Raw genomic sequence first — 12,186 nt, 5'->3', positions numbered from 1 at the left:
TGGAACAAAGTTTTATGTAAAGCATGAAACCAAGATAAATTTTACAAAGAGATGGAAAGGTTTCAATTGAGAAAGAAAACAAGTGCAGAAACTTCAAAGACCGCCACCTTATATGTAAAACATGGTCTGAACATAAATGACCCCCTCTGGAACTGTTGACTCCATATCTATGGTCACCTAAAACTACTGGGCTAAATTCAAAATGCTTTGTTATATCAGATGTTTGCATTAATGTACCCCAAAATAAAAAGCATATTATATTTAGCTTTTGTGTTAATTTCGTGATCCCAAATATAAAGTACTTAACTACAGTATGAAGCAAAAACAATAGTCCCAATACTTTGTAAGGGCACTGTTTATATGTTTCTTTGAGAATTATCTGCATTTATTTTGTAATCAAGCTTACTAGCCACTAGATATGAAAATAATCTGTTGATCACGATCAATGCATCTAACTACCTCATGCACAAGATTATACTTATGAATCTGTTAATTATATATGTGTCCTAAGTATATCCTGTGTGCTTTCATATTTATGAATAGATTTGTTTGCAGACTATTTTAATTCCGTTCTGTCTACAAAACTGAGTTACCTGTTTTGTAAAACCATATGCAATAAAAAACGATTCTGAAACTTTATTTGTTAATACAGTACATGTACAAACGTTTATGTACATTGGTATACTGTATGTTCAGTCTTGATGTTTTATATTTTAATAAATTTAGGCCGTTATGAATAAACATTTTCATAGCTGACTCAGGCAAAATGTGCTAAACAGGGTGAAGTCCATTTCTAAAATTATTTTTAATAATTGCTGTCAAATGTTTATCACAGCCTAGTTTCACATACTACAATTTACTGTTATTTCCTGTGCTTCCACTTTTCACAGGGATTTATCTGCTGTGATAATGTGATGTCACTGACTAATTTCTTTAGTTCTTTATATTTTTATCTTTCCATCTGTGTGATTTTGTGTGTGTTTTTAGTAATTTACTTTGATATCTATGATCACGTGAGGTGAACTGTGAGTTGCTGGCATTTCAAAGAGAAAATGTCAGCTAAATTTAAGGCGTAACTGCAAGAAACATGCATACATATGTCAATATGAACTTCAAAGGATGTTTTGCAAATGAACTTTTTTGCAAAATGGAGCTTTTTTATCTTTTTGCAGAAAGTGTCAATATTTATGCTTTTGTTAGAGATGTGGTAAGAAGGCATTACTATTGCTACAGTTGAGTGCTTTCAAATCAGTTTTGCTCTTTGGTAATAGACTGTAATAATGTTTACAATTTTTCTGTGAGGCCATAAAGAAAAGTGGCAGCATAAGCTTATCTGAGAGTGCAAAGTAATTGTAACAGGCAACATCAAAGTGAAACATATGAGGTGCCGTTTAGGCCATTATTTAATGGCCCCCTGGCCCAGCCCTGTGCATGCTGCGTTGACAGAAGAACACTCATCGCAGGGGTCATAGCCGATGACAATAAAGCTATTGCTTCTGGTGTGGCTAAGATGTTATTTATTAATTAAAGCTACGGCTTGGCTTAGTGCTTGTTGCGGTTGAGGTTAATTTCTTTCCTCCATCTTGGAGCACAGCAGAAAATGAGAAAACTTGTTTATACATTTTCTCAGCCAATCACATTGTCCCATTTAGACGGGCCGCCTACATTGGCCGTAATTCGTAAAGGGCAGAGTGGTGGCACTGTGGCTAAGGATCTGCGCCTGTGGCTGGAAGATTGCCGGTTCAAATCCTGCAGCCAGCAGAGGAATCCTACTCCACTGGGCCCCTGAGCAAGGCCCTTAAACCCAAGTGCTCCAGGTGCGCTGTATAAATGGCCGACCCTACGCTCTGACCCCAAGCTTCTCTGTCCCTGTCTGTGTGTCTCATGGAGAGCAAGCTAGGGTATGCAAAAAGACAAATTCCCTAATGCAAGAAATGCAAGAAATTGTATTGTACACATAAAATCCACTCACATTCACTACTTTTTCTCTCAGGTTCACATTGTGAAGGAGTGTTTTATGTGTATGCGTGAGGTAAAACTAGTGAATGTGAGAGTTTTTTGTGTGTATGTGAGAGAGAAGATTTAGAGTGTGAGAGCATTTTATATATTAATGTGAGAGGTAAAATGGAGAGTGTGAGAGCATATTGTGTATATGTGAAAGACATTTTTGTGTGTATGAGAGGTAATTTTTGAATAATGGCCTAAACAGCACCTAAGAAACATGAGGTTGCTCTATTTCAAATCTTCTTGTTCCTATTTTCATGCCATACCTGTCACTAAATACTGTATATCTGTGCTGAAATTGAGCTTGGAGAGGTAGGTCTAAGAGGGTTGTCAGGAACGTGTCAGTCAGTAGTAAATCCAGTACACATGCTGCCTTTTTTTATGTAGCATAATGTTATGCCTCACTCAAGACATTCATAACAGTTTTAAACAGATTGAGAACATCAAGCTTTCAGTTGTTTTTGTGCAGTAGTCCCAAAATATAGGAGAGGGGAATGTCTGTATCTTCCATCTGTTTCGTTATGTTCCGTGTTCTTTTTGATTCTCTGTGCCGTTTGTCCTCTGATATTTGTCATTATATGTTGTGATTAGTAGGAAGTGTACAAGATTGTGCAGGACAAACTTATTGTTCTAATATTTGCTCAAGATATAAAAGTTGCAGACACAGTAAAAAGAATTATAGGATTAAATCTGACAAACGTTTGCTGAGAGTAAGTTCATTAGGAAGTGTTTGAAATTTGTACAGACAGTATGAAAAATGTAAAACAAAAGCCAACATAGAAATATGTAATTTCTTGAATAAATAACCTTTCTACAGTGCTACTTTTTGTTTAGTTGGCTGCTAAAAGAAAGTCTGATTAATTGGGGAGAGTAACATAAAACTGTATTGTATTGTGTTTCATGAACCTACACATTGGATACATTAAAACTTAGCATAATGTTAAAGTTTTGAAATTCAAAAACTGAATTTTAATAAATACAATTATTTATTCTGGAAAAAAATATGAAACAATCTAGTTGTAAATATGCAATAGCCTTGTTATCCAATATTAAATAGTTCGTATAGCAGGAATGCCAAACTCAATTTGCTGTGGTGGGTCAGAATCGATTTAAATGCATTTCAAGCAGGCCACACATTGCATAAATTATCTAAATAGTAGGTTTACCAAGATTATTTATTTGTAGTGTTTTGGATTCATTTTTTTATTTTACAACAGAATACATTCCTTTAAAATGCAATAAGTAATCATTGCATCTTCACTAGATGTCAGTTTTGCAACTTAACTCATTACACTCTAAGTGTGGGATATTGTTTAGCATTAGTACTCTTTTACAATATCCTTACTGTGATTATTATACCCTGGTTAAATAATAAAATAATAAGCCTTTACTCATTAAGATTAGACTACTATAACACCTTCCTTACTGATGTATTTATTAAGATACTAAATCATTTTGATTATGTCCAGATATCCATGTGCTACTCAGCCTCAGCATGCAACTCCTGTGTATTGGCTCCTTGTAAGGTTTCGAGTAGATTTTAAGGTTGTTCTGCTTATACATGAGACACAGGATTGTCCAACCGCAGGTTACCTTAGTTCCTGTCCTTGTATCAAATCTCCCTAGTTCTAGACTGAAGAAATTTTGTTCCTCTAACCTGTCTCTATAAGACAATTGTCTGACACCAGAAATCCTTCTTAGTCCTTTTTTAACCTTTTTTGTGCTGTGGTGACTAAGCATGAACACACTATTCTAAATGAGGTCAGGTCATAACATTGGTAAACTTAAGCATAAAGTTCTTTGATTTATATTCCACACTTTTTGCTGAATATCCAAGCATCGTCTTTACTGTTTTATTCTTTTGCCACATTGTCTTGATGAGAACACAGAGAAAGTTTTGTAAATTCAAATAAATTGATTTTTTCTTAATTCATTTAACATTGTTACGGCACAGTAACGGGCTGAAACCCAGCTGATGAAGCTGTGTTGCAACTGTGGAGGATGTCCTCAGGTTTTTGGCGCTGGTCGGAGATTAAAGAAAATAGCTCGCCAAAAGCAGCCGAAGGTACATTGAGGATAGTCCTGGCTGACTGGGAACACTGCTAGTAGGCGGCTGCAATCTGGTCTGGTAGCCAGTAACGAGAGAGAAGCGCTCAAACATTAGAAGCAGCTTTACAGAGTGGATTTCTACAACGAGAGTTTAGAGAGAGCAGAAGCTCAAAACTTGGTCAGGTGCGCTGACAAATACCGTGGTGCAGTTTTGCGAGCCATTATTCCCTTTGGTAGCTCAATGATGGCGCGGTTCTTTGGTGGTGTCTAAGAAGTAAAGAGAGGACCTTAATTGGATTGATTAATTGGTAGATTGGATGCCAGATTGGTATGCAGGTGGTTTAATTGTAAGGCACCCAACCAAGTTCTCAGACCCATGAGAGGGCTGTGATCACCCGTTAAAATGTCACAGTCTCCCGGGACAACTGAAGACTGGGAGCCTTAATGGGTGCCCACCAGGCACCAGACAAGGCTTTTGGGGACACCAGACTTGAAATCTGTAGATCATCAGCGGCATGTGAAGATCCCAAGCAGGCTCTCGGGTCTGCTTCTCTGGTTCATGCCCCCCTCCTTGAATGCTGTTCTGGATCTGGCAGGAGTCCAGAATTCGCTGTGGCCTAAGTTCTTCAGAGTGGTCCACATGAGGAGTATCCTGAGTTAATGGTTGCCAGTGTGGGTTTTAGTAGGGACACGTGGAACATAGAGGGAACTCTGCACCCCAAGGCCTAAGGCAGTAGGTGCCAGCTTTCCTATGCTCAATTACCTCATATGGGCCAATTTTCATGATGGCAGTTGAAGGCAGAGGTGTTTTATGGAGAGCCAAACCCACTGTGCTGTCCTCAGGGGTGGTTCCTCCCTCAGGTGTTGGTTGGCTGCCTTGTCCTGGTGTTAGGTGGCTCTACAGAGATTTTTCTAGACCTGTGAAAGAATTGACAAAGATATACCAGGAGAATTCGGCTCACAGGAGGATGCAGAGACATGGCACCTCAGGATATGGCTCCAAATCCTGATTGACCTGTTCCTTCTGGCCATCTGCCTCGGGGTGGTAACCTGAGGAGAGATTGATTCAAATTTCCAGTTTCTGACAGAAGGCCCACCTAAATTTAGAGACAAACCGGGGTCCACAGTCAGAAACCAGTTATAAAATCAGCAGAAATGTGTTGCTAGCGTTGGTTTTGGAATGTCCTTCTGGGGTTGTGTGGGAATCCCTGGCCCAACTACAGAGAGGTCAGGTCACCACATAAGCTTCTATATCCATCCTCAAGGATGGCCACCAAGGATGGGCTGTTGCAGGAGAATATGTTGTCGATGTACACCACCATGAAGTCTTCTATTAGATCCCAGAAGATGTCATTCATAGTTTTGCACAGGCTGTAGGGCATTACTAAGTATTAAAAATGAAGGCTATCTTCCACTCATCTCCTTCTCTTATTCAGGTGAGGTTATTAGCCCCTCTCAGGTCAATCTTCATGAAGATCATTGCGTGACTGGCCTTCTCCAAGAGAGATGGGATGAAGGGCAGTGGGTACCAGTTCTACCTTGTGATTTTATTTAGCTCTGTGCAGTCAATACAGGAACGTAGGGATCCATCCTTTCTAGAGACAAATAAGAAGCTGGCCCATGCCGGTGACAGTGAAGGGCAGATGAAGACCATCTTGAGATTTTCTACAATATATTCCTTTATCGTCCTGGCACTCAGGTACTGAGTGGGGGAAAAGGTGACCCCGAGGTGGTGTGATGCCAGGCAAGAGGTCTACAGGACAGTCATTGTCCTGGTTTGATGAGAGTATGTGAGCCTGCTGGTACTAGCTAAACATTCCAGTAATTCTGGTAGGCTGGTAGAAACTGGGGAAGACTGGGACCCAAGACCCGCACTGCCACTGCTTGGAAAAGAATGTCATGGTCTCCCGGATCAAATGAGGACTGGGAAATGCCAGAGTTTGGAAGCGATCCCACAGTTTAGAATCATCCATCTGAAATGTATGGTGTATCATACTTCTGATTCCTGTGTAGATAGCTGGTCTTGTCAATGATAAAATTCATTTGCTAAATTTCTCCTATGTTTGTGTCATTTACAGTGCAATCCGTAAGTATTTGGACAGTGAAACAATTTTTGTAGTTTTGGCTCTGTACTCCAGCACGCTGGATTTGAAAGGAAACAATGACTGTGAGGTTAAAGTGCAGAATATCAGCTTTAATTCGGGGGTATTTACATCTATATTGGGTGAACCATATAGGAATCACAGCCCTTTTTATACATAGCCCTCCCATTTTAGGGGACCAAAAGTAATTGGACACATTAACATAATCTTAAATAGCATTTGGCCTTCGGAATCAGAGAATACATTCAAAACTGGTGACTGACTGCCCCTGAAATACAAGCTGAGCTCAATGCAGCTAGAAGTACAGTGGTTTCAACATTAACTGTTCAGAGTAGGTTGCGTGAAGCTGGCCTCAAAGGTCCAGTTTCTGTGTTTTTTGGCCCAGGCAAGTCTCTTCCTCTTATTCTGCACTCATAACAATGGTTTCTTTGCAGCAATTATTCCTGGTTAGCCAGCTTCACGTGATATTGTATCTTGCAGTCTGTTATTTTAAAAGCAGTGTTGGAATGATATGATAATTTTTTGGGAAGATTTAGCCTCATAAGATGTTGATCCATTTGGTCTTCACTTATATGGGCCTGTTGTCTAGTTAAATATCCCAAAGTCTGTTGCCTGATTATCTTTCCTAATGCTTCAGCTGTCCAAAAACATGTCAACAAATATTCTTTCTCAGCAGCCTGAATGGCTCTCCAAGATTAAGGACAATACAAATAACCAGCCTGCACTTTAATAACTAGACCCAATACCCAGCAATATTTTACATGCCTTTGGATTGCTAAAATAAGAAATTACACACATAAATGTCAACAATAAATAAGATGAGTTTTGATATCAAGAGCTGCCTGAATTAAATTCCCATTGGCTGAACAGTTATAGCAGAACTATGTCTTTGTCTCGCACAGTTCTTAAAATGTCTTGACTCTTCCAGTGATGGAGGAATTCATGGTCATCAGAGTATAACAGTTTTATGGTACAGGGGGCCAGCTGCTAAAGTAATTAAAGTTCTGCTGAGATAGTTATTCTTTGAACAACCAGGTTTGTTATGTTATGTAGTCCCATTGCAAATACTATCATTATGGAAAAAGGCCCCCTATGTATTTCATTGGCACACTACTGTATTTTCCATTATGCATACAGTATATTAAACATTGATGTTACATTACTAGTCTAATGTGATTAGTACATTAGAAATCTTTACTGTTGATGAAGGTCTACAAAGGATTTACTACATTTTATATTTCTATTATTTACTTTTTGATAGCTCTTGCTGATTATTTTAATTGTTGTCTGGGTTCATTTTTTAAATTTAATTGTCAAATTTCATGTCATCCATACTTTACAATTAACACTTTCCAATATTTTTTTTCCCTTTCCTTACAGCCAGTACTGCTAAAATGGGATTAGTTGAGACCAAATTAGCCATCATCCCTGGAGCAGGTAAGATACTCTGTGAAACTAGATGGGGATGGATAGAACATTTTGATGATGCCATTGAAAGAAAAGACAGAATTGTCCCACACTTGCCATTCAGAATGCTTTAATCAGTTGTTTTTGTGTAGGGTGTTTTTCTGTCTGTCTAAGGAATAATGTCAGGGGTTATGATGGCTTTTTGAGATCATGTAGCCACTACATATTATGGTTATGAATTTTAGTTATATTTTACTGTATACTCAGTGCCAGGGAAATGGAACCATCTTAAAACTTATATTTCCACCATATATCAAGTCAAAGTTAGCAACTGTTTTCCTTTACCTATCTTAGATCAACCATGAGCCTAAAAATATCCATGAATATATGCAAAATGTTATTTTCCAAAAATTTGAATTATTGTAAGTATTGGATTCTATGTTTAAAGAGGGAAATTCTAAATTTGTGAATAAGAAGCATGTGCTAATGTCTCCTTTCATCATGCAGTTGAACTTGGCAGTAGATTATTTCACCTAATGAAAAACAGTGACCAAGTGATTAAACCTTGGTATGCCCCTTACTCAATGCTAGCCAGGGCACTCTTAGACTTTTTGGGTGCTGTGTCGTGTGACTTGATGTCCCAAAGTTTGGTGTCAGTCTTTAACATTGCCTATTTAAATAAATGCTGTAAAATAGCATCTTCCACTTTTTATATCGGCAAATATTCTAGGTATTTCAAAGGAATTTTATGTTCTCTTGGTAGAAAATGCATGTCAAAGTTATTATATCTGGCAGAGGTGGCCATCTCTAGTTCTGGAGAGTGCAGCAGGTCTTATAGGTCATAATTTCTCATAATCATGATTTAATAATGACCTGGGGCAAATGTGAGCTTTGAGCAATTTACTAAGTTATTTGGTTAGGAATGGCCAAATGTGGCCCTTATGAACTAGAGGATGTTGGTATTTTCATTTCATATTATTGCTAAACTATCATGAAACTAAACATATCACCAGCCTAAGTACTCAAAAATGGATGATTTAGGGGTCCCCCAAAACACCTTCTGGATTGTAGCTTTCCAGTACCTGAGTTGTACATCCCTGATATATAGGAACTCTATAACTATGGATACACAGATACAGTGCTATTGAAAAAAAATCTAATATTTAGGGGCGTGGATGAAATAGTTTTATTTGTGTTTGTACTATAGTGTTGCAGTTTACAGGCAGTGACTTTAGAGTTACCTTGAGGTATTTTTCCAAGAAAAAGCATCTTCCTGTCAAAGTATTAAAGAATTGGCATGCAAAGTATTAACATTAATGTTTTAGTCCTTTGAAATCACAGTGATAGTGCAGTGCTATCGATTCATTGTTTGGAGAGCTCTGCTAGTAATGTTTACATTTTTATACTGCATGTGAACAAGCTGAAACATTTTGAATCTGAAGCTACATACTGGCATCTGATTATATTTTCTGTCATAACACCTTTCAAGGTCTTGGTTTGCATGGAAGTGACACATTCAGAGGTCTGTGCAATACCACTTTGTTTTGGCTTGTAATCCTGATTAATGTTGACATTTAATGGGAATAATAATTTGCTTGATCAGACCATTTAAATTATTTTCAGTAATGAAAAGTTTCAAGTTAACCACACTTTTGTAATTAACTTGAAATGCTTTGCTCTTCAGGTATTGAGAAGAGCTAAGTCAAATGAATTTTATGTGTCTGTATGCTAGATTTCATGTCCTCGTTTTTCTTCTCTGCTCTGAGAGTCCTTGCTTCTTACATACCTAAAATACTGTTGTTTATCTTCTTTTCTCTTGTCTTCAGTATATAATTCAGAAAAAGGTCAGTCATAGGTGTGCACTGTGTGGTGCTAACCAGTATAGGAGCTTTCACAGAACCACTTGGGAAAATGCAAAATCAGGAAGGGGTCACTAGATAGTCAATTCTGGTGTTGTGTAAATAAACGGACTTGTCCAAAAGCAGCACTATTGGAAAATGACACCAAAGCTCACTCTACCTGGGTAGCATGTACATGAAGACAGAAATGAGCTCAGGGTATGTCAGTTCGGACAAGGTCTGGTCTGTTGCTTAAAATGTATCCTTTTTGAACATTTGTTGAATATCCTGCCATAACATGGCTGCAGCCTTAATGATAGCCTGTTTTGCTTGTGTAATACATTGACATGTTGTTGCTCTGAATTAAACTAAGGCACACCCTGTTTAACGGCTGCTCTGAACGGTGTTAAACAGGCGTGTCTATTGATCTGAGTTGCATGGTAGGTTGTAACATGATTGTCTTATAATGGTCTTGTAAATGACCTAATCTTATAATATTTCTAGAATTCAGAAACAACCTGAAAATTAGTCAAATATGAGTACGTAACAATGCGTTATATAAGATGTTCCGTATTTGTTGGATTTATACCATACTGATGGAAAAAAGAAACTCAATATTTCCTGGAATGAGAATACTATAGTTATAGTTTATGTACTTTCACAAAAAGTTGTCAATTTGTTTTAAGCCCTCTGACCAGAAATACAGCTTGTGCAGTGAGGCATTGCATCTTGCCCATCATACGAAAGCTCTTTAGGTGCACTTTTACCCAATGAGGCCCAGGTAGAACAATGCCTGATCAGGTCACCAGGCCTTAATTCAAAGCTTCACTTTGACTGCACTCACTTTGACTGCAGAAGAGGTTTCAGCAGACCAGCAGGACGAATTACCGCCCAAGATCCAGTCGCCCTCACTTGACCACACCAGAGTAGAACCGACGCATCAAACTGGTCCATCTGAGAGATCGTTTCAGATCCACCTCCCCTACAGCTGCTAAAACTGTCAGCAAAAACAATGCCCGCATCAGTGACAGGACAGTGAGGCTACATGTTGCTGGCCTTAGAGCAAGGCGACCTGTCAGAGGCCCTCTGCTCACACCTCCTAGACGTCACACCCGACTGACTTGGGCCAGACAGAGGTTGCGATGGACTCGTCAGCAGTGGCATCAGGTCCTCTTCACAGATGAGTCACTCTTCAGCCTGTTCCACACAGAGGGGAGGGCCAGAGTGTGGAGAAGGAGGTGTTGTGTTTCTTTTTTCCTTCAGTATATATAGTGCACACACACATTTATATTATTTATTGAGCATCATGAGAAACATGTTGTAGTGTGCTCTCTGAAGGCACCAGTTCTGTAGGGTTTGGGCATTTACTGGGACAATTATTAATTGTAGCAGTAAATCACAAAATTATTCTTTTGATGGCTTTAGAATCCAACCATGCGATATAGCTCAAACAACGCACACACACAGGTACTAATACACGAGGATACATTTATTAATACATAGAATATGCTTATAAACCTAACAGATCTTATCGAGAGGGTTATCAGAATACAAAAGGTAAATATTCAGTCAGCTACGAAGTGTTACATATATCAAAGAGGACATACGTTCAGTATATCATTCATTTAGACCATTTCGTAAATGAACTTGGTTATAACTTCTACATTAGATACTCAAAACAAGTACATAACTCTTTAAAGTTAAATTAAATTGATATCAACTGGTTGGGATAACAGTTGAATTCTCGAGCTGTAATGCATTGAAGTAATGCATTGAAGTTGAATACTCATCCAATCTTTGGGGATTCAGATCTCCTGCAGGCACAAAAAAACAGTTGCAGGCTGTTGCTGTCCAATCCGCGCTCTCTGGCTCGGTGCCAGGCTGTGCTGTGCGGCTTGCGACGGTGCACTGCTGATGCTCACTGACCGGCTAGTTAGTGTTGGCTTTAACTAGCAAAGTTTGCGCACAGGAGAAAAGATGACTGTGGGTCCCAGCAGGTCAGGAAGAGGACCGGTTCGTTCCTGATGAAGCGCTAGTTCTGAATAGTGATTCAGCTGTCCACACTTCTGACCTTTCACGAGGCCTGCTGCTGGTGCTAACCTCGGGTGGATCCTCTGGTTACTCTCTGGCAACGTCCGCTCTAGACTCTTAGAACAAAGGAAAGTTCTGGCACTCGGACACACTGGCCGTTCTGTGGTTGTCCGGGCTGAGTTTCAGGATGGTCAGGAGGTGGGCTGCGAGAATGTCCTGCCCTTGGGAGCCTTCTGCTCCTGGGCCGTCCTGCCCTGGAATTCTCCTTTGAATTCCCTTTAGAAAAGTCTCAGAAGTCTCCCTGAATCCCTCAGGCTCTCTGTGTTGCCTGTTTTTACCTGGAGGAACTTCAGCTCATTGATTGGCTGAAAGTTCCATGGGCATCAGAGTCCCGTGTGGGTTACTTGCCCCTACCAGTCCCTGATTGGTTGATCAATGTGAGATATGAGTCACTTACTCCTGACACTTAGGAATGCAGTCCAGATGTCCATCTGGCACTCCCTAGACAGATAGGTGCCAATGGATGACCATTGATCATGATAGCCAGGCTTAGCTAAGTGCATCCCCCTTTGGGAGCTGTCCCTTATCAAAGGAAACCTTAAATCAGCCTGCATTAATAGTTTCTCTGTGGCTGCACCACAGAGATGAACAGAGATGGGGCCTCATTTGGGAAAGCTCAGAACACTTAATTCTTTCTTATTAATAAGCCTCGCCGATACAATGTCAATTCACAAATATATTATTAGACAATCTAT

At 39.3% G+C, this 12,186-nt stretch overlaps 1 protein-coding gene across 1 annotated transcript in view; it reads left to right on the top strand.

The window, feature by feature from the left end:
- The window catches only part of auh (AU RNA binding protein/enoyl-CoA hydratase), an 84,266-nt gene that overhangs the window by 38,336 nt on the left and 33,744 nt on the right, over positions 1-12,186 (top strand). The window contains exon 6 of the mRNA XM_006626921.3: positions 7,536-7,592. Coding sequence (XP_006626984.3) covers positions 7,536-7,592 — 57 coding nt within the window. The remainder of the gene's footprint in view (positions 1-7,535; positions 7,593-12,186) is intronic.

Source organism: Lepisosteus oculatus, chromosome 3, assembly GCF_040954835.1.
Source record: "Lepisosteus oculatus isolate fLepOcu1 chromosome 3, fLepOcu1.hap2, whole genome shotgun sequence".
Lineage (NCBI taxonomy): Eukaryota > Metazoa > Chordata > Actinopteri > Semionotiformes > Lepisosteidae > Lepisosteus > Lepisosteus oculatus.
Note: the sequence above shows the minus strand (reverse complement) of the source record. Positions and strands in the feature narration are given on the sequence as shown.